The sequence below is a fragment of the Pinus tabuliformis genome, chromosome 5_1, assembly GCF_031772625.1.
Source record: "Pinus tabuliformis cultivar Carrire ecotype Pingquan chromosome 5_1, CPIR1, whole genome shotgun sequence".
NCBI classification, from domain to species: Eukaryota; Viridiplantae; Streptophyta; class Pinopsida; order Pinales; family Pinaceae; genus Pinus; species Pinus tabuliformis.
The window spans coordinates 405,425,165-405,449,207 of NC_142305.1; the positions used below are offsets into that span (position 1 = coordinate 405,425,165).

At 38.2% G+C, this 24,043-nt stretch overlaps 1 protein-coding gene across 1 annotated transcript in view; it reads right to left on the minus strand.

Moving 5' to 3' along the window:
* Positions 1-3,785: 3,785 nt before the first annotated feature.
* LOC149165201 (syntaxin-81-like) overlaps positions 3,786-24,043 on the minus strand; it is an 82,925-nt gene continuing 62,667 nt past the window's right edge. The window contains exon 5 of the mRNA XM_089429743.1: positions 3,786-3,938. Within this exon, the coding sequence (XP_089285869.1) occupies positions 3,795-3,938 (144 nt within the window). The 3' untranslated portion in view covers positions 3,786-3,794. The remainder of the gene's footprint in view (positions 3,939-24,043) is intronic.

The window sequence follows — 24,043 nt, forward strand, 5'->3', positions numbered from 1 at the left end:
GTTATAATTTTGTGGGAAGAATTCAATGTGTAAATGATGAAATGAAATTATCTAAAGGAAAGAACAATATAGCCCTAAGAAAAATTAACATAACGTAAAGTCATTGCCATTACAGGAAATTAATAAGAGCGATGCCATAAGAGCGAAATCCATAAGTGTATGAGAGAGGGAGGTCATATTACATAGCTATGCAAAATCATGGAATGCAAGTCATTACAGAGATATTGTATCAAGAGCGAGGTCTAATGCCATTACAGTGAAACCATACATAGAGAGAGTTGCACAAGACCATCTGCGAGACTACTATAGCAAGTCTTGTAGCCACATGTCAAGAGCGAAGATCCTGTGGAGAATGCTAATCCTCAAGAGCGAAAGTCCTATGGAAAATGTGAGTCAAACCTTGCAAAAAAATACAGAGAGAGGCCATATCCTAAATATCTTAGAACCATATATACCATCCAAATTGTGTTATTTGGAGATTACCTCAACAGGGTGTTTATACTAATTTTCTAATGCGAAAAGTTGCCTCTTGGAGGCAAGCTGACATGAGGCTGACTTGGGAAAATTCCAAATTTTCAAATTGATAATATTTTGGTCCCAAAATGAATTTAATTGATAATTAATATTTGCTTGTCTGACTGAGTGCAAGATCACAATAGGTGGTGCAAGATGGGAATTTTTCCCTGGCTGCCAATTTCAACAGATATTAAGAATAAAGACCATCATGAGGTTACACATATAGCTTGATTAGAAGGATTTTAATTGTACTCACTTATTGTATAAGTCGCGATCGAGGAGTAGATTTGAATTTAGTACAATATTCTCATCACGATTATTACCAAAAAAATAAAAAAGATAATTTTTTTTTATTAATATCACATATATTTATTTGAAGATATTTAGTTTATAATACCATGATGTTTAAGACATGTTTTTTAAATATGTTTATGATATTAGGTTTAATCTTGATATTAAACTAACTTGTTTTTGTAAATAAACACAAGATTAGTGAGATCAGGTTTAATATGATTACAAAGTTTTTAAAGATAATATTTAGTTGAAAATGCAAAATTAAAATAAAATTGACTCTGTTGATGAGAAGGGTGGTGCTAATCAAATGGGTTCATTTAATTAAGGAAAATTAACCACAACTAGATCATATTCTGAATTGACCCTAGTATGTTATATGTGATGTAAGAAACTTGATGTATTACAATGATTGTTGTGCATATCTTGATTTCTTTATGCAATGTATTTCTCTAGATGACTTTGGAATAATCATCAACAACTATATCAATGGAGATTCATTACCAGTCTTATGTATTCCATTATCGTTCATGCCTATGTTGACACAACACAACATTCCTATAGATATCTATGATCATAGTATCTGGGAGTTCAATGATCATTCAAAATTGTTTTAAATCACCACAACAAGAAGTTTCATGATGTTTAGAATGATATTTGAAGTTTCATGATGTTTAAAATGATATCAGACCAATCTGACGTTTGGGAGAAGTTTTCAAAGAATTGTAATGCCTTAAAAATATACATTGTAATATCAAAACACATTTATATTTAAGAAAATGTCATAGAAATATTGTTTTTACTTCAATAAAAGGTAAATATGTTGTAATGTAAAAATGCATTTATATCATAATGGTAAAAAATACATTGAATACTACATCTCTATACTAAGACTTTCCATGAATTTTTGGTTGGTTATTATTTGTAACAAAATGGGATGATCTCAAGAAATAATATTGCTTAAGAAATGGCATTATAATTGAATCTATGTTTTATTCATGTTACATGTTTTAATTTTTTTTATTTCTAAGTCAACTTTTTGTTATGTTTTAATTTTTTTATTGAGCCGACATTTAAATATTTACACTCATTTACAAGCACTACAACATCTCCCCCATACTGGACTATAAAGTACCTCTCAATGCAACAAAATGGCTTTGGCATCCTCTCCATAGCATTAAATTATGCACAATGTCTGATGAGAGTTATCATATTGTTTATTCATAAGTCGGTCTTATATTCATGTCGGCTCCATCATGTCAGTTGTTATGAAAGGACGTGTCTTTTCATTCAAAGTAAAATATGTATTAATAAGAACTCGTGGACCTTCATTTCTTTAACCGGAATTCAGTCATCCATCACAGAGGCACATGAACAGTTCACAACATGTGAACTAGGAGCATTAAAGAAGATTCGTGAAGGCTTTTTGGGTTAAAAATTATATCTGTCATTTGAATCTGTGACAAGCATAGGGTCGTGCCTTTGGATCTGTTTTAGGAGCCTTCTAAGACATATATCCACAGATAGGTGACAAATTAAAGGCTTAGAAAATCACAGAATAAGGGATGGATATCTTTTCTAGAAACGTCTCTCCTTACAGGCAGCTACGGGGCTAGACCTAGCTTAGATCTGAGATCTGTATAGCCTCTGTGGAGCTCAAAACTATGGGTAATGTAGCCTCAGTGGAGCCCATAACTGTGAGTATTGTAATCTCAGTGGAGCCCAAATCTGTGGGCATTACAGCCTCAGTGGAACCCAGAATTATGGGTGTTGTAATCTCGGTGAAGACTAAGGTAGATCAGAGGCTTTGGCATCCTTTCCATAGCATTCAATTCTGCACAATGTCTGATGAGAGTTATCATATTGTTTTTGTCACTAGACATAATGTTGACATAATGACTTTGTCAATAATCTTAAATTTGAATCACTATAGTGTTAGAGAGAACTGTGCATTTACCACTTTTGCTCTAAACAATTTACTCAAACTATCCCAAAGATTTTGGATGTTTGTTCAAAATCTACATGGTGCAACTTTGAATTTGAGAGAGCAAAGGCCAATGATAGATTGGGCTTTGTAATCTTTGCTATACCATTCCAATGTTTTATTTAGATTTGCAAATGATTACTTATTTCTTTTTACTATTCCTCACAAGTTCTTGTTCATCAACTGCATCTAGATTTTGACTTTCAAGTTATGGGAATTGTAACTAGAATATTTTTCTATGATATTTCCATACTAAATTCCTAGATAAAGAAAACAGAGTTCTATAGAAAAAGTGATCAAAGACAAATTATAATATAACATAAAATCTTAAAGTGAATTTACTACCGAAGTAAGCATTATATCCTATCAATTTAAATGTTTGGTTAGGTTATTAAGCATTTTCATTTTGTTTATGAAAGCACTAAAAATTAAATATGGATTTTGACAATTCAACGAATTTAGTATAGTTTTGTGATCTTTGTAATAATTTTTCATTAAATTTGATGGGTAAAATTTGATATCATTACATTTTCAAAATTGTAGATCATAATATATTACCACCATTTTCTTTGCTCAATGAAAAGTTGATTTAGCTTCAGTTAGAACAATCAGCGGTTTGCCTGGTTTTAATAATCATATACAATTTTTTTTAAACAATATATATAAAAGCGTTGACATATCCACATAATGCACAAAACATGAGCTCATGTAAATCAAGGATACTCGCAACACATGGAACATATTTAATAGCCGGTTAAAACATATTTCGTTAATTGTGCTTAGTGAACTATTTCTGACATCAGCTTCAATTAGTCGACATTTTCCTTATTCTTTTGTCATCCTAGAAAAATTATACCAAAAAATCTATCCTGCATCTAAGACTTACGAATGAGTAAGTGCACCCCTTTTTTGGTTCGTTTGTACCGGGGCAGGAGCATGTCTCTCTGGTTATACAAAATTAGCAAACTAAATTAACATATACAAAATTAGCAAAGTGCAAAAGTTATTGGTACCAATCAAGGAATAGAAGAGTTAGAGGAAGAACCACCAAGAATAGAAGAAGAAAAGCTCGACTGCTACTGTTGCGTTCTATGGCTTTTGTCAATTCCTTGTTTCCCTCTTTGACATTTGCTGTGGCTTCAACTACCTGACAAAAGAATGAAACTCATGAGCATTTCAAAAATAGAAATCCAAGGAGACACAATAGAAAGATAGTTTGCGTATGCATGTGGCGTGAAAACAAAGGAAAAAAACACGCTACAAATTGCACGCATTACTCAAATGCAAATTAAAAGCCCATTACAACTCCATTTGATAGCCATTATTCATAATATAAAAAAAGGAAAATACATATTTAATTACCCTCTGTGTGTTAACCTTGTACATGATTCTTTAGTGTATAAAGAATTCATTAGACATCTTTGATCATGTATAATGCCCAAGAAAGGGAAATATGAGAAATCACGTAGTTTCATACATGGATCACTAGGCCATCTAATCAGCCACGCCCACTATATCTATATAGTGAACTACATTGGTTGTACAAGCTATATCTCTCCATACATTGTAAAAGTCTTTCCATTGTTTCAGCAGGTTCTATTTTCTAAAAGACCCTAATTATCTACAAAGGCAACAAAAGCACCTTCCTGAAATGCTTTGTATTGTCAAACAATGTACATTTACAAAGTAGGTTTCTTGGCCCCAAGGCTCTTGATATGACTACATAAAAAATGAACTCAAACATGAGATAATCTTCTTAGATCCCCAAATTTAACCTTCCATAAACTTTCCAGTAAAAACAATCATTCTCATGTAAAATGAGCAATTTAGCAAATGTTACTTATGTGAGTGGACAAGAAAAATACAGAACCAAAGATTCAGGCATAAGCCTGCAAGTTATAACTTAAGAGTAGCTATCAGTGTTCCAGTTTTCTGCACCTAGAGGTTAGAACACAGGCACAAAAACTAAAGTTACGAGGATTAGTCTGTAATGAATTCTTAAGAAACAACCAAAAAGATTGTGATCCTCGAGTCATGTATTGTCTATACAGGTAATGATTGGTGTACTATTCCAGAACCTCGCTAGAGCTGTTTCTTGCTGTAGATGTGTTAGAATTAAAACCATCAATGCCAAAGATATAACAGCATCTTGGACCCAAAGTAGCATATATACTATATGATATCCTTGATATTTTTAACAGAAAATATTAATATACAGAATAAAAGGACATGCATTTTATAAAAAAATGGGATGTGAGAACAACCACTATGAGCCAAGGCTGCAAGGCAAAAAACCTAACCTAACAAAACGTGCGGTAATGGCATCCAATTTTAACGAGTCATAGTGAGTCCCACTGCTTATGACAGGTATCAATAAACATCATTGAAACTGGGTAATTGGCCTGAGTGAATGGACAGATCAAGAAGCAGCTGGAATCAAACCTATTGCAAGAAGGGGTGTTGTTGTCTTCAAGAGGCAGCTTCCATCCTTCAGCTGCGTGCTCAGGATTTAATGCAATGGGTTCCCATCCATCATCATCCTGCATGGGTACTTCAGGATGCTCTGGTTCAGAGATGCCTATTCCATGAAATATGACCATAGGAATCAGATCGAGACAAGAAGACCTGGATGCCCTTGTCTAACAAGAAAGATCCATCAACCATGCCCTGAAACCTTAGGATGTGGGAAACAAGCCAAGGAGGTGGGTGTTCAAGAAGAATGAATGTCTATTGTTGTAAATATCCCTGTAGAAGAAGCTGGTTGCTCCATCACAAAGGCCACATCTCAAAATGAGGCTGAATTCCTGCCAAGGCACTCCAAAAGGTGAAAAGGAAGAGAGAGTTCTGGCCAAATGGTTATCTAATCAGCTCATCCAACATGGCTCCATGTCAATACCTCATGCAAATTCCCCCAATGTGCTCCATGAACTTCACTGTCTATCTTGTTAATTATGGTCAACAAAGTAAAATAGACGTGGAAGATGAAGGCACTCTTGCAAGATGATCATCATAACCAATCCATCATGCTAAGGAGCATCATCCTGAAGCAAAAACTATCACCCATCATCCAACAAATTGAATCAACATGTGAGCATCAATCATCAAATGAGGATGTCATTGTCTACAAACAATAACAAGGTGCATCTAATCACCAAGAGAACAACCAAGATTACCAAGATCATCGTCCTCATGCTCCATGAAGAAGGACCACTATCCTTGAGCAAAAAAGAAAGATTTGTACCCCGACAAATATGTCTCTACCACTCATGTCAATATGAGGCATAACAGGTTGCAATAGTGTTCATATAGGTGGAGTGGACCAAGTGGAGCACATGGCTTAAGAGGAGCATTATGATCCTTGAGGGCTTGTAGGAGGAGCATTGGACACATCTCGTGAAGCACCCTTTGCGTTGGACCCTTGCTTGTGTATGACATCACCTTGGAGCTTGACATGTGAACCATTTTAGTGTAGCACTTCATATGTGTGAGCCCATTTGTGGTTTTGTAGGTTGCTTGTAAGGGTTTAGGCTCACATATGTATTGTTATCTTCCCTTACCTCTCATACATATCGAAGAAGAATAAAGTCATTTTACACCATCATCACTATACTCCTTTCATGAGAAAACACTATGAGTTATTTGTTGATATTCTAGGGCTCTAGCTAGAATAACTTTTTTTCAATAGATAACTACTTCCAATGATTAGGTAGCAGTAATTCCACATAGCATTCAATATCATTAAGCAGCTATACAAAACAAAATTTCAACCAATATAACATGAAAGAGCAGTAGAGATAACCATGAGACAATGAGACAAGAGACACAAAAATTAGGCTTAAGGATAAGGAAAAACCCACAAGGAGAAAACCCAGAAATCTTTCCTTACGAGAGAGAGAGAATTCAAAGTTCATGAATACGTCAAAAACAACAACATCACAGCAATAGCCAAACCAATAACTAAGAACAAGATCAAGTGCCAAGCCCTCCTTTTGAATTTTGGCCCCCTTCTTTTGCTTGTAACTATGCTGGATCATATATAAACAAGACACCAATCGATGTACAAATGAGGAGAGGAGATCTCCTTTATAGTCTTCAAAGGGGGTCGAATGGGTGCCTCTTAGGGGCACAACCGAATTGAACAATACGAAGCCAACTTAAGTAATTTGGAGGCATAAATTCAAATTCAACTTTTTTTTTCTTTTCATGATGAAAATAGCGACCATGGCTACCATATTTCCAACATTATTATGGACAAGAAGGAGACCATCTTTGTTGGAGGATCGTTGTTAGATACTAGGATTTACTCTTGTAAAGAGGATATTGGAGGTGATCTCACTATAGCATATCTTCATCATATTGTGTTAGAGATGTAAGGAGAATAATACACTTCTCTCTCTCTCTCTCTCTCTCTCTCTCTCTCTCTCTCTCTCTCACACATATTTTTAATTTTTCTCTTGTCTTGGAGGTGTTACCACTCAAACCAGCAGGGGGCCTAAAAGGGGTTCCTAAGAGGGCAACTGCTAGGTCAAGGGAAATGGTGGAGGCTTAGCCCACTGTCACCACAGCTAAGTCTCCTTTCCCTTTATAGACTTTCAACGATGGGAGGAGTCCTGGTAGTGTAGGAATCACTTTGTAAAGTAGATGTCAATGGATAGGTGAGAAGTGACCTTGAAAACCCTTTCCCAAGGATGGAGTGAGGAATGGAACTTGCTTGCTCTTTAAGCAAGGGACTTGGTCCACCAGGGGTAAGGGGTGAGGATTGGAGGGTTGAGGGAGAAAGGATAGGCTTATAAAGGAGTTTCTCAATCCCTATAGTCCTTGGAAACTTGGACTCCCAAATGGTCTTTAACAAAGTCTTTCTTGAGAAGTGGGACCACACAGGGCCAAGTGGACCCAACCCAGGTTCGGGGATGGAATGTAGCAACCAATGATGTTCCTATTCTGGACAAGGTGAGGGGAAGGACCAAACAAGAATATTTACTTCAAAAGGTTGAATTGATCCTAGTGAGGTCTAGCCTTGGGGATGCCTAGGAAAAATTCGGTCCTAGATCTAGGGCTTGGGATTCTCGGAGATTCCACTATTAGAATTGCCTCAAATTTGGAGGAGAGGGAGGGGACCCACTAGCACAGTGGCCTGTAGGAGATTGAAATTTTTCCTTGGGTCAATTCCCGGGAAATTGATGCTCGAAGTGACCTAATGAGGCTAGACTTGGGGAAAAATGGGAAAATGGTAAAAATGAGGGTTAAAATGATCACCCTATTAAGGGACCAGTGCCTAATTCACTTGGGGATATGAAGTCAAGGATGGTGATGAATAAGAGCTTGGTTTCTTGATCAAGGAGACCCAGAAAGTCAACTTCATTCAATGTGAGAGAAAGAAAAGAAAAGTGACCTTCAAGCGTTTATGCTTTAAAGCAAACGATGCAAGCTTATCGAGGCAAACAATCTATAGGAAATTTCATTCATATAACATTGGCCCATACATTAAATTAGCTAAAACATGCTTAATTCCACATTTCAATTATGCAGCAACTAGACCTAATTTTAGCAATGTGCGGCAACAAGAATAATAACATCAAAATTCACTTACAACGTTATAGAGTATATCCAACTAGCATTTCATTCACAAGACCAAACTCGAAAATAAGATAAATAGCCCAAATCCATACGTCAAAATCCATCCATCTCCAAAAATATCCCCCAAGGAAAAAGTGTGAAAATTCTCTATGACTAGAGAGATCCCAAATCAAGTGATGATCCAAATGAATGTATCTAACATCAATATATAGCCTCCTAAGGAGTTAAAATTAGCCTATGGGTCTACATTATCCCCTCACGATAAACTAATGTGCAAATAATAACCCCTATTGCTGACAAACCCACCAAACTAGCTCATAAGTGTAAAACTAAGCTCACAAAAGGCCAAATAACAATATGTGCACGTCGTAGGGCCCTCCAAAGGCTCGATAATACCTTGAAGTTCCATATTGAGGAACAAATTCATCGGAATATGATGGACAAGGGGATGGTCCCTTGTTCTCCAAGTAGTAGACCTGTGGTGCTCCCAGTGGATCTAAGGGTACATCAATGACCCCATGGGTCTCCATATGAATCAGAGATGCCTGTAGATTCTATGCAATGGTACAAGTGGTGGCATGAATGTTGCCATGAGAATGCTAGGAAACTTGCCAAGAGTGTGGGACTCCTATGGAGGCTTGTTGGGCATAGTGTACCAAGCATATCACCATCATCCCAAAAGTGGATCGCTAGTAGCCTTTGAACATCCATGAAGATCCGTGAAGTGTTGTCTGCTACTATGGAGGCCCACGACTATCTATGCACACCCTACATGTGCCAATGTAGACCTATAGGGGTTAGGATCCCATACAGGGAGACCAAACCTAAATGGAAACCACCTGTAATCTTGCATAAAATCCAATGCGTCCCCTAGGCTTCCAATACAACCAATCATTAAAATAATCGGGTAAGAGAGCTTACAAATCATGGATAACAAAGTAAGTACTTAATAATGGCATGCCCTTCCGTAGTGGGTCTTGGCATGTGTTAGTGCCTCCATGCTCCAAAGGGGGTTAGCCAAGTACCTTATTAGGTGGTTTCAGCCCTTAAAGGGGATAGTATGTCCAAAGTACATCCCTAATGGGAGTGGCAAGTTACAAATAAGTAAGATGGAATATGGAATGAGAAGGGTAGTCATGGGCCACATAGTGGGGCATAGGGGTAGCTAGAGAAGGGGAATCCCACGCCTGGGTATGTAATGTATAGGAGGGAGCAGTCGTGGTACATGAGGTGCCCCAACCTTGACTTTTTCACCCTTCTTTATATGCCTTTTTCCTTTTATGAATTTTCTTTAATTAACTGCTCGGGGCCCAAAGGACAAGAGCATGAAATGTAAGATATAACAATGATTACCCCTTTTAGGTAGGGTGGTTCATTGCCTTCCAGGGGTTGGGACAATCATGGGTTCCTGAATGATAAAGGAGGCTCTTCTAGGGCCTATTGAACCAAGGTGATGGCCATGGATTGGGGTAGAGCTCATGTATTGGCTTTTTCCCATGTGATAACTATTTTGTCTCGGCCATCTTTTGCATTTTGTGGTACAATTTCCTGTGAAACATGGCCAATTATCCCTTTTCTTTTTCTTTTAATTGCTTCAACCTCCGAGGCATCATTCTAGGCCTAACCCAAGGTGGGGGAAATGGGAATGTGGACCCAGGTGGGAGAAATGATGAATGGGGGTATAGTGAGTGGAAAGGGAGTAATATGTATGGGTAAAAGAGCAGGACCACGCACCCAAAGTTGTACCACCCTAGAACCAAATGGTCAATAAAAGAGATCCCACAAGACTTAGATTCAAGGGTAGCAACCAAAAGATATCAAGGAGACAAGAGTACAAACTAAGCCCACTCTTTCCGCCAAATCCCCTTATCAATCCATACCCAGAAGTATCCATGATAAGTGAACCCAATACTCAAATATCAAATGACAAGACATACCTTTAGATTCTAGAGGCCCACCTTCAAATATACAATCAATACAGATGAGTGAGGGACCACATGGCTAGCTCAGGTGGCAGAGAAATAGTACAACGAGCTAGTAGTAGGCATCAAGTGGCTGCTGACTATAAGCTGAGGCTCATCATGGAGAAAAAATTTCTACTTGGCATATCACCCAAAAAGTGGTGGGTATCAGGAGGCACTAGGGTTTCATGGATCTTTTGGAAGATATTGAATACTAGAGTTAGGGTTTCATCTCTTGAAAACATTGGAGCTAGGGTCTTGTGATTAAACCCTAGATTGTACTTGTTGAGAAGTGGAGGAGAAGAGATGTCTTGCCTAGGAGGACTTATTGGTGTGATGCTATTGGAGCTCCTTGTTGTTGGCTACAATTTACTTGGTTTTCCCTAGCTAGAGAATAGTACCAGCCTTGGGATGAGGCTATTGTAACTAAATGAAATTCATATATATATATATCTATATCTATATCTATATATATATATATATATATATATATATATATATATATATATATATATATATATATATATATATAGAGAGAGAGAGAGAGAGAGAGAGAGAGAGGTTTGAAATTGTCTTATTGCAAATTTGATTTAAACCTATCATTGTCTTCATGGTATCTACTCACTTGGATTTCCTTCTTGAATGGGGTTGAAAACAAGTGAATATTGGTTGTTTCTATAAAATCTATTTCAAATCAGCCCTATGGCTTCAAATTCACAGGGACTACATATGAGAAACGTTTTGGAAAGAGGTGAGTCTCTGAATTTGCATCAGAGTCTTGAGTGTTATCCAATGTTGAAATTCTGAAGTTCTATGCTGCAACAATTAATTATTCCAAAACCTTTTTCTTTTGCAATATTAGTTAAGCAATTGTAGATAGTGTTAGTTTTTGTAGCATCAAATGTGTTCTAGCCACGAAATTTTGTGGAGAGGCAAAATACACGAGATCTCCAAAACCCAAAAAATGTTTCTAAAATTCCACCTAGAAATGACTTAAAGAGATTATTAGTCAGTTTTTAAATATTTCCTAAGTCTAAAGTTAAGAAATATGATTAATTAATAAGAATTAATTAAGTCATGGTGAGAATGTTCTATAAAAGTGCATGTATCGATTTCTTGTTAATCATAGCCATCGATTAATATTTAATCGTGATCGTTGAAGTGTCAACGAAGGACTATAAGAAGAAGTTGATGGGGCTTGGGGAATATACACCAAATCAGTTGAGCATTCAATTTTGCTGGGAAATTGATTTCTAGAGTAGCAATTGTGTGTTGCCAGAAGTGATTTAGTGAGATCAAGTAGTGAGAGAGGGGTAGAGATAGTGACGCCGAAGGAAGATCTTCTAGTTTCAACTAGTACATTTCAAAGAGGCGGTGATTGCCGCAGAAAGGAAATGCAGAGCCCTTTTGGGGAGATTTCCGTTTTGCTAGGGAGGAGAGATTCTAAGCCAGAAGCTCGGGTAGAGGGTCTGCAGGAAAAGGGTATCAATTTGCCAAACAACATCTAATGAGACAATGAGAGGAGAAGTAGTTATGAGCTTGAGGGATGTAGTGACTGCATAGGTTAACATAGTCACTATACAGAAGGAGCAAGGAGCAGCTCAATTCAAGTTGAGGTCAATGTTGGATCGCCTATGGAGTGAGAAATTTTTCTCTCTAGTTATTATTGCCAATTATTTCTCTATTTGGATTGCTGGTTTGAGCATCCATAGTTTGTTCTTAGATTTCCACTACTTCATAATATTAAAACCCTCAGTTGCTACACCGGTTTTCCTGAGTTGGGTTTTTCAGGGACTTAGTCCAAAAATAATGGTTTATTTTGTGTGTGTGCACCTATTTCTTCCAACGTTATTATTTCTTCTGCAGTATTTGTTTTGTGAAGGTTGCAGTGTATTTTTTTCGATATTTGTCGTAGCACACAACAAATAATTTGTTTAATTAAATTAACAAATAGAAGAAATACCATCAGTAGCTACAATAGGATTCAGGGTTAGCCGAAATTTCACATGGTATTAGAGCGCAGATTGTAAGCCGAAGAGCTCAGTAACAGAAGGGAAGAGGAATTTTGTAGTTCTCCGTAAGCAATAGTTCGAAACCGTCAGAGGCAGTGCAATTTATTGGCCAGGAGGGTCAATTTCTTGACGAAAATCGATTTATATGAGAGAGCGATAGAGAAATTCGATTTCTCGAGTTCAAGGATTACCAGAGGCACAGTGAGCAACCAGTATTTTCCTTGCGGAGCAGATCTCTAGCTGGACACTATATTTTGCAACAGTTACTAGTGCAAAATAGCGTGAGGAAGAAAGAGCACACACTGAGGGAAATTTTCCTCAGGAGACTTCTATCTTCAAAAGTTCAATTTTCTCTTGTAGATCAGTCGTTGTTGTGATCAGATTTACTCACTCTAGTAGGGAGTGCATAGAGCCTAGAAACAGCTGAGTAGAAGAGGAGGAGGATTTCGTCATTTGTTGAGATGGCCATAGATGGGCAGGATCCATGGAAGAGTAGCAGATTAGATCAAGTTGCTGCAAATTTCTCACATGGATCAATATCCTTACTCTGGGAGCCCAACAGAATTAGTAGCAGGAGGATCATAGTGTCAGCAGGTGCAGTCAGTCATTTTGATGATAGTTGCATCACTAGTTGCAGTCAGTACCTGAGAGATGTTTGCAAAACTAGTTGCAGTGACACAAGTAGTGTGAATTGCCTAGTTGCAGTATGCAGGTGTAATTATCGCCAGGAGATTCCCAGTGTAGAGCTATGCAGTCCAGCTTCCAAGAGGGAGCAAAGAGATTTCCCATAGGGAGATCGAGACTCAGAGGGAGTCTAGTTTCAAAGGGAGTAGCCCTATGGAATATTGTACTTTAGGATTTGGGGAGATTAGAATCATTATTGGAGTAATTGCAGAAGCACTTCAAAAGCATCAACAAAGCAGTAACAATGACAGTATGAGTAGATTAGATTTCGCGATGTTGACAGCCATACCCCTAGGAGTCATTGGGGTGACTTGGTACTATAGCCTCAGAGTGCTACAGATGGGCAAGATTCTTGAGGAGGTCCACCTCTTCAATCAGTGCCTTGCTACGTGGACCCACAATATTTCAGTAGCAGGATGGATCAATGATAGTAGATGCAATCAGATGCCAAAGTGAAAGATGCAGAGTCTAGTTGCAGTCAGATACTGGGAGTGTAGTGCAAAGATGGCATAATGTAGAGTAAAAAAATGCATAGATACCTCAATGACAATGCATATACTAGCAACAGTCAAAGACTCAGATGATAGATGCGTCATATTGATCATAGTTGATTCAGTATTTAGGATGTTTTTCAGTTGCAAATGTTGCAGTTGCAGCAACAATAGATGGAGAGGGAGTTGCAGTGTTGACATCGGTTCACCAGAGTCAGTAGCAGCACAGATGGAGCACATATCAGAGTTGTGCAGTGGTTGGTGGGCAGTAGTAGCCAGACATCAGCAGTGTAACAGCAGATGATGTGGAGACAGGGTGTTGCTACAGGGGGGAACAACACTAGAACACATTCCTTGCTAAGAGGAAGTGTTAGTGTTTGTAGCATCGGATTTGTTCTAGCCACAAAGTTTTGTGAAGAGGTTAGAATACATGAGATCTCCAAAACCCAGAAATCGTTTCTAGAAATTCCACCTAGAAATGACTTAATTAGATTATTAATAAGTTTTTAAATATTTCCTAAGTATAAAGTTAGGAAATATGATTAATTAATTAGAATTAATTAAGTTATGGTGAGAATGTTCTAGAAACGTGCATGGATTGATTTCTAGTAAATCCTAGCCATCAATTAAGATTTAATCATGGTAGTTCAAGTCTCAACGAAGGATTATAAGAAGTCGACGGGGCTTGGAGAATATACACCAAATCAGTTGAGCATTCTATTTTGCTAGAAATTGATTTCCAGAGTAGCAACTGTGTGTTCCCGAAAGTGATTCAGTGAGATCGAAGCAGTGAGAGAGGGGTAGAGATAGTGAGGTCGGAGGAATATTTTCCAGTTCTGGTGAGTACATTGCAAAGAGGCAGCGAGATTTCCATTTTTCTTGGGAGCAGGAGAGATTCTGAGATAGACGCTGGGTAGAGGGTTCAAGAGGCAAAGCATATCAATTTCCCAAACAACAACTAACGATACAGTGAGAGAAGCAGTTCCATGCGCGAGGGACGTAGTAACTGCGTATCCTAATAGTGACTACGCAACATGAGCAAGGAGTAACTCAATTCGAGTTGAGGTCAGTGTTGGATCGCATGTGGAGTGCGAAATTTTTCTCACTAGTTATTATTTTCAGTGATTTCTCTATTTGGATTGTTGGTTTGAGCATCCATAGTTTGTACTCATATTTTCACTACTAAATAATATTAAAACCCTCAGCTATTGCACTGGTTTTCCCAAGTTGGGTTTTTCCATGGACATTGTTCCAAAAATAACGATGTATTTTGTGTGTGTGCATCTATTTCTTCCAGTGATTTTATTTCTTCTGCAGTATTTGTTTTGTGAAGGTTGCAGTGTATTTGTTTCGATATTTCCATAGCAAACAACAAGTAAATTGTTTAATCAAATTAACAATTAGAAGAAATAACATCAGTTGTTGCAATAAGATTCGAGGTTAGCTGAATCTTCACAGATAGAACATATACCATATAAACCACATGCAAAATAGAAGACAACCAAGAACACAAGGAGACAAGGGCAAAACCCAACCAGATTCTTCTTTTATTAGAAATCAATTGTTCAACAAAGATACAGAATACAATGAGAGAAAGAAGAAGTTTACCCAAATATGAAGAAGATATATGATAGCAGTAGCTAATGCAAACACTGAATCACTTTGGCTCACCCAGATCTGATCTTACTCTTCAAGACTTTCTCTCTCTCACACACACAATTCTTCTCTAGTCTCTCCAACTCTCTCTTTCTCAAGTTCGTACTTCTTTTAGAATTCACAAGTGAGTAATAGAGAGGATGGGAGGAACAAATATATAGGAAGAGCAAGGAGGTCAAATTCATGAAGGAGTAACTCCCATGCCTTGAGGAGGAGTGACATATGACAAAATAGGAGTGTAACTTATGTCATAAGGAGATACGCTTGCATTAGTAACTAATGCCATCAAGAGGGAGTATACATGCCTTATTAACCTATGCCATCAATAGGGAGTACGCATGCCTTAGTATTTAAAGCCATTAAGGAGAAACATAACATATACATTAAAGAGGTGTAAGAGGAATATTTTAATGATGAGCCAATAAAGTGTGTAAGAGAGTAAGAGGTGCATAAGAGCATTACAGAGAGAAAGGAAGAGAGAGTAACATATCATTGAATCAGAGAGAGTTTGATTTGCCATCAAGGAGAGAGAGAGATGTGAAGTGGCATGAATGAGTGCGAAGTAGGAGAGGGTGACATGGAATTCCATTTTAATATATATATATATATATATATATATATATATATATTGATGATTAAATTAAAAATTAAACAATTGAGATTGATAAAGGATAAGTTAGGTGATTTTTCGTCATATATATGATTACCAATTAAAACAAGGTGACTTACTAATTTTGGAACGTCATGGTTGCAATGATAAACATGACTATATTTTTAGAAAGTCACTCTAGAATAGTCAAAAATGAAATTATAGTCAAGGAAATTCATCCCTTAGCTGCCAATTTCCAACACTCCCTCTCAGTTAGGGAGGAATTTCTCCCTGACACGTGGATCTCTGCTTTGGAACAATGATGTTACAATCTAATGAAGAAGAATCATCATAGGGGAGATTCATCCATCACCCTATATTCACTGGGGTGGATAACCCACTTGACAAATCTCATCTCTGCTTGGGGGAATAACCTACTTGTCAAGGATCTCGCTCAACCAAATCATATCTTTGCATAAGGGGATCCACCTGTCAACACATGACGAGGATCTCACACATCCAAGGCTCATCACTGCTTGGGGGGATCCACTTGTCAACACATGACAAGGATCTCACATATCCAAGGCTCATCACTGCTTGGGGGAATCCACTTGTCAACACATGACAAGGATCTCGCACAACCAAGGCTCATCATTTGTGACCACTGTGAAAAGTTGGAGACCCAAATCACTAATGCAGCAAACTAATATTACTTCTCCTACTTGTTAATTCATGCAAGTTATTTATTGTGTTACACTATAAATATCGAAGTAAATACGACTGCAACATTCACGAATTAAATTATATGCGGAAACAAGAACTGAGCAAGAAGAAATAACCACCCACACAATTAACACCATTGATTTTGGACAAATTTCCTTGAAAAAACCTAATGTGGAAAAACTGGTGTAGTAGCCGAGGGTTTGTATTATTATGCAGTAATTCTTAATACAATTCTTTGGATGCCCAAACTAGCAATCCTATATAAAGATCTAACTAAACAAGAGATAGTGAGATGATCTCACCCTGTCACTGGAAAATTCGGCACTGATCTGCATTGGAGATGAGCCTTTCCGGTGTCTCTATGCAGCACTGGATCACACCTATGCAGTTACTGTGTCACTATTGTTGGGACTGTGCTGCACCACCTCTTGATCTCCTACCAGCTGGAAACTTCGGCCCTCTGGCCTCGCGGTCTCACACCCCTGCTTCGACACTAGATCCCAACTGTTCCCTAGTAGAAATACAGACTCCCTCTGAAGCTCTGCGCTGCCTATCCAGACTACTCTCTTCCCTCTCTATCTTGCACTCACCGGAGCAGAAGAACTTCCTCCAGAAAACTATCCCTTCCCCTCACTGCAAGAATCTCCTCGATGATCTCTCTAGCTGCTCTGCGCGGATCTCTTGATAAATCGATCTCTTGATCCCACTCGATGTATATTCCAAATGCCCATCGAAGTCCTTATAATCTTCTCGTTGAGTAATCAACAACCTAGATTAAATTCTAATCAATGGCTCAGATCATATTGACTCGATCTCTGTGATTTTTATAGAAGATTCACACCAAGTTTTTTTAACACCCTTTAATTATTTTAATTGTTTAGAATTAGACATCCATTAAAAATAATTAATTATTTTAATAAAACTGTCTTTCGGTGGAATTTCCCAAAACAATTTCTGTGTAGTATGGAATACATGTCTCCTAGCCTCCTTACAAATTTTGAGGCTTAAAGCACATCTGATTCTACCAAAAATCAACAACCACCCTCTTTAGAAAAGGTCACATCCGTCAGTCAAAGTTGCTCTCTAAAAACCAAGAACTTCCCTTTCGACAAAGGCTTGGTAAGAATGTCGGCGATCTGGTCATCAGTTGCTATATGATGGAGTCTTACTGCTCCTCTGCACCATATCCCAAATATAGTGATATTTGATCTCAATATGCTTGGACTTGTCATGGAATACGAGATTTTCTGCATGTCGAATCCCACTCTTATTGTCACAGTAAATCACTGTTATGTCTAGAACATGCTCGAACAACTCTCCAAAGCAATGTTGCAGGAAGCATCCCCCCCCGGTTCCAAGGCCTGAAGTGCGTCCCGTGTGGATGCATCCAGGAAGTGTCCTTAGAAGCACGCTTCCCCCTGTTTTGGAAGCTTCCTGGGAATTTCGGAAGCTTTCCTCCAAGAGTTGCATCTTCATCAAACATTACATCTCTGTTAAACTCTATATTTCTTTGTCCTGATACATATATTCTGTAAGCTTTAGAATTCTCACAATAGCCAACAAATGTACCTTTCTTACCTAAAGCTTCTAGTTTGTTCCTCTTCTCTTTTGGGACATGGAAGTAGATAGGGCAGCCAAAGATCCTCAAGTGCCCAACTTTGTGCTTTTCACCAGTGACGACTTCTTCAGGAGTCTCATTGTTTAGAGCATGATGAGGAGATATATTTTGAACATAGACAACTGTGTTCGTAGCTTCTCCCCATGGAAAATTTGGAAAAATATGATAATGCAACATAGCTTTGACTGCTTCCATGATAATTTTATTCTCTCTTAGCCACACCATTTTGTTCATGGTTATATGGAATGGTGGTCTCTTTTTTGATTCTAGCTTCTTTGCAGAATTCAATGAAATCATTGGAAGTGAAATCTCTTCCATTGTCAGATCAAAAGATGTTAATTTGCTTTCCAAATTGTTTTTCTTCTAGAGCTTTGTAATCTTCGAACATGTTAAATGCTTGACATTTATTTTTATAAAATAAATCCATGTCTTGCGAGAAAAAACATCCACAAAGATTATATAATACAAGTAACCACCCAGAGAAGTTATAGGTAGTGGTCCAGATATATCATAATGTACAAGATGCAATATGATGCAAGAACATTAGACCAAGCTCATGATGAAGAAATGGAGGGAGCTTAACAATGTGGTGGACTGGCCACATGTTGAGCTAGAAAATCGATTTTGTCACCTTTGATGAAATTTTAAATACTTAATGTAAATACGAAATTCGAATAAGTTGAAGAGTCTAGGAATGCAAGGGTCATTTTTTTGTTGTCTTTTCGACTTCCCTCAATTAGAGAGAAATGGAAGCGAACTAGTTGCAAATATTTGTGCATAAAAGGAGGCATCGATTGGAGAGGAAGGGAGCTCTTCTCCTACCCCCGAGTCTGTAAGTTCGAAGCAAATGAAAAGAAGTTGCATTTGTGTGTACTCATAAAGTTTGTGTTTTCCTTTCTCTGGTTCCCAATCGACCTATGCATGTGCCTTCACTTAAACATCAAAAGAATTTGTTTTGACCATTCATAAAATGGCTTGTGCGATCGAATTCAGCTTGGAATTGTAATTAAATGTGTGTATTTCGCTTATTTTGACCTTTCAAACCAACCATATTTCGACACATTCTTTTTATTGGAGGGTGGCCCATTCATTCAATAAGGGAGAACCTGTGACGAGGAGAGGTAGGAGGAGATCAGTCATGAGAGTGAGCAACGTGTTAAGACGGTTGAGAGTCAAGTCTACAGAAGACCAAGTCGTTTTGTCTTCCAAGAGCCGAAAACAGAGTTTCTAGAAGTGCTACGAAAACATTTCACAACGCCTATAGGTTTGTTTTTTGAAAATGCGCTATGAAAATATTTCGTAGGTTCTACAACCAATTAGTTTCCTGCATTGTGGTTGAGCTAGTTTCACCTTTCAGTCTGGCCTATGCCATCAAATTTTAGTATCATAGCAGGTTTGAGCTGGATCCACGTCTATGGTAGAGCAATGTTTCACATTGGTGGTGTTGTCTACGATAAAGGGAGATGGCGACATAAGCAAGAAGAGCACGAGGTCGTGGAGGGAGACTCATAGCTAATGCAAAACTCCAAGAAGAGATACAAAGATTGCAAGGTCTTTTAGAGGCCATGGAGACCAGTAGGCAGGAGGACCCTGACGCTAGAGATGACAGCATATCATAGGAAGAAGCTGCAACAGAAAGGACAACATCTGTGGATGAATCTCTGGAAGTGAAACTGTTGAGGTCAGTGTTAAGCTCAAGTTCGAGACCAAAACCTGAGTTTTCTACCTATGATGGCAGCCTGGGAGCTGAGAATTTGATGGATTGGACTAGTAAACTAGATAAGTATTTCGAGTATGAGGAGATTGAAGAAGATAAGCAGGTAAAATTTGTTGTAACTAGGTTGAAAGGCCATGTTGCATTGTGGTGGGACAATGTGCAAGTTGAAAGAAGAAAACAGGGGAAACCATTTAATAAAAGTTGGGACATGATGATAGCAAAGATGAAAGGGAAGTTTTTGCCGAAAGACTATTAGCCACCCCTCTACAAACAGGTGCATAATCTCAAGCAAATTCTACTGACAATCAAAGAGTATACTGGGAGTTTTACAGGGTGAATTTGAGGGCAGGTTATGTAGAAGACACCCCGAAGAAGACAACAATGTATATCAATGGATTGAAGATGGAGATTCAAGATGAAATCAACATGCTTTCTCCTAGGACGATGGAAGAAGCATACCAGTTTTCCTTGAAGGTAGAAGAGAAGATAATGAGGAAACATAATTCAAGTAGAGGTCGTGGTTTTGCTAGAGGAAAAGGACAGATAACTAGAAGAGGGAAGACTTCAGCTCAAAAGAATGATGCCAATAACCCAAAACAACAAGGACAATAAGAGAAAGAAGGTGACTCCAGAGGAGGAATACCTTACTAGGGAAGTAGAGGTAGAGGAAGAGGTAGAGAGAATGTCTATAAATGTTATAAATGTGGGCAGTTGGGTCACAAATCTTTTGAGTGCCCTGAGAATGAAAAGGGAGGACAAAGAGATGCATATGTAGCTCAACCAGAAGCAGTAGAAGCACAGGCACTTGTGGTAGAAAATGCACCAAAGATGGGAGAAGCTTTAATGATGAATAAGGTCTTGTTGATACCAACCAAGGAGACTGTTGAACCAACATAGAGAAAAGCCTTGTTCAGGACTATCTGCAAGGCCAGAGGAAAGTGTTACAAAGTGGTGATTGACAGTGGAAGCATTGACAATCTAGTTTCTACATAAATGGTGGAAAAACTTGGATTGAAAAGACTTAAGCATCCAACACCATATAAAGTGTCATGGTTGCAGAAAGGTCACCAATTGTTGGTGAGTGAGCAGAGCGAAGTGGAGTTCCAGATAGGCCGATATAAGGATAAGATAGTTTGTGGCATCATGCCAATGGATGTTTGCCACCTTCTTTTGGGACAACCTTGGCAATTTGATAGGAAAGTGGTGCATGATGGAGAGAACAACACATATAAGTTTGAAAAGGATGGTATCAAGCGCACTCTTGTACCCTTTAAGGAAGAAAGTACAGCTGGGACAAGTATCTCAAAAGCATTGTTGTTGGTAGGAAAGGAATTTTTGCAACAAATGGAGAAAGAAGAGGTCAACTATGCGGTGGTCTGCAAACCAAAGGTCTTTAAGAAACAAATTCAAGTCTTGCAAGAGAAATCATCAATAAAGAAAACATAATATATGATTCCTAATATTGATGCTATTGACATTCGTACACAATCATCCAAATGCACTAGGTCTAGAATCTCCTTAGACCTATACTTGCCACTAGGGAAGGCAACCTTGGCATGCTTTCCAAGCATGCACCCTTTGCATACTCGCTGACACTCAATGCTAAACTTTGGAAGACCTATGACTATCTCCTTTAGAATAGGCAAGCCCTATGATGTAGATGCCCCATCCTCTTGTGCCACGACTCACCCATGCTATCATTATTATGAACTAGGGCTCGAACAGGTTCACCCTGCAACCTATAAAGATTATCTTTTCTCACCCTATTACCTTAGCTATATCTAGGCTAGATTCCTTCGAACCAATTGTTGGTTGATGTAGCTCGAACAAATGTTCTAGCCTCAGGTGGTGTTAGTGAGACTAGGAAGTTAGGAACACAAGAGTGGAAAATATCTCCAAGCCCAACTTATTCTTTTGAACGTAAATCTATTAATTCAATTAATTAATTAGTTTTGATTATTTTCCTAAGTTTAAACATGGGGAAATAGATTAATTAATTAGTAATAATTGAGATATGGTCAATTTTCCTCTAGAGACTTCTAGTAAAGTTTCTAAGTGATCTTAACCATCGACCAGATCATTTCAGATCTAGATCTTGGTCGTTGATTTCTCAACAAGTGATTGAAAAGGAGATCGATGGGAAGTCTTGGAGATCAATTCGTTACAATGAAGAGGGTGCAATGATAGCATGGGATTTGACACCAGTGAGGGTTTTAGCAGCAGTTGAAACAATGAATATTTTTCCAGAGATTTCTTTCATTAGTATTCTTCTAGTTTTTGAGATTCGAAAGAGGAATTGTCGCAAAGTTGTTTTGCAAACAGGGAGGCCGAGTTATTAAGGCCGTGAGAGTTCCAGGAGGGTTGTGTTTTCTTTGAGAAAGGTTGAGATTTATTGTGGAGGTCGTATTTTCCAAGAGGAGGCCATATGAGATTGCTAGGAGGTTTGTACAAGTTGCCAGAAGAGTAGAGAGGCTAATTCCATCTAGGTTGTGAGCATTAGAGGGTCCAGAAGCTACACGTATGAGGTTGTAAACCCGTATTTGCCAGGAGAGGTCGTGTCGGGTTGCAGAGGGAGGCCGTGAGCCTTCCAGTGGTCATATTGACTTGTGGAAGTGAAAAAATATTTTGCCAGAGCTTTGCCATGGTTTGGCAAGCAATATTGTAATATTCATCAATTGCAAAATTTGATGAAGATTAATAAAACTCTCAAATCTAAAGAATTGGTTTTCCTTTAGGGTTTTTCTAGGGACAATCCGTTCGAAAATATTGTGTCCATTTTGTGATTTGTTTTCTATCAAATTTTCCACAATTTTTTTTGTGAATATTGTAATCGTGTTTTTATTCAGTATTTGCAGTAAAATAATTTTGCTCGGGATTAAATACATTGGATAATTACCGGTTGATTGCATTAAGCGATACTTTTATAAATTTTTCACATGGTATCAAAGCATAGCCGAAGCGTAGAGGTTTACTGGTGTATATCAACGTAGGGCTTTGGAAGAGAAAGCCAAGGGTTTTAAACCTAGATCAATTTCTTCAGTTTATTCCATATTTATTTGGAGGAATTTTACCAATATTATTTTCTACAAGAGGGAGGCCAAATAAACCAGTGCAAATTGCTAGTTTAACAATGCGTGTTGTCGAAGACGCAATTTTGTTTGCCAGTTGCCAGATCGATTTTTCAAAGGCAGTGTGAGTTTTTGGGAGGGCCAGTGCACAGTTCTAGTGGGCAGTGCGAGTTCACAGAGGAAGTGTGAGTTGCCCAATACCAATTGAGATCACTTGCAGAGTGAGACCATGATATTTTCCAAATACTTTTATTAGTTGGTAGAAGAGATATTATTTTTATTTTCTCTCGAGGGCTTTAGTAATGGCTTCAACAGGATTGAGGGATCAAGATAGGTTGGATGGTGCATCAAACTTTGGTGTCTGGAGAATCCGGTGCCTTCTTATTTTAGAAGAGCATGGGTTGAAGGAGTTTTCTACGACACATATTGTTGTACCAACAAATCCTATCATGTTGCATGAGTACTGGAAAGATGATGCCAAGGCCAAGCGTATTATTCTAGATCGGGTCAAGGACCACATAGTTCCACATTTAGCGAAAGAATATATGACTAAGAAGATGTGGGATGCCATCAACAAACTTTTCTAGGACAAAAATATGAATCGGAAAATGATCTTAAGAGAGAAGGTCAGAAGCACCAAACAAAATAAGGGAGAAAACGTTGTCATTTATCTCACCTGTATTAGAACAGTCAAAGATGAGCTAACAACCATTGGAGAGAAGGTCGAGGATGAAGAGCTTGTGAGAACAACCCTAAATGGATTTTAGAAGCAGTGGGATGTCTTCGTGCAAGTGGTTAGTGGAAGATCTAAATTTCTTACTTGGGAATGCTTGTGGAATAACTTCACACAAAAGGAGCTTCAACTGAGCCTTGTGAAAGGAAATAGTGGTACTAGCAATAGTTCCAAGCATAAGGGAGATGACAACGACAATGTTGCTCTTGTGAGCAAGGGCAAAGCAAAGAAGGGATCCAGTAAAGGGTCCAACTCCAAGGAGGAAAAGAAGAAGGACATGTCAAAGATCAAGTACTATGGTTGTCATGAGTTTGGCCATTACCACAACAATTGCCCACACAAGAAGAAAGGTGACAAAAAGGGCAAGAAGCAAACAACGGTAGTCGCAGATGAGCTTTCTAGATGGATAGAGAATGAGTTTGC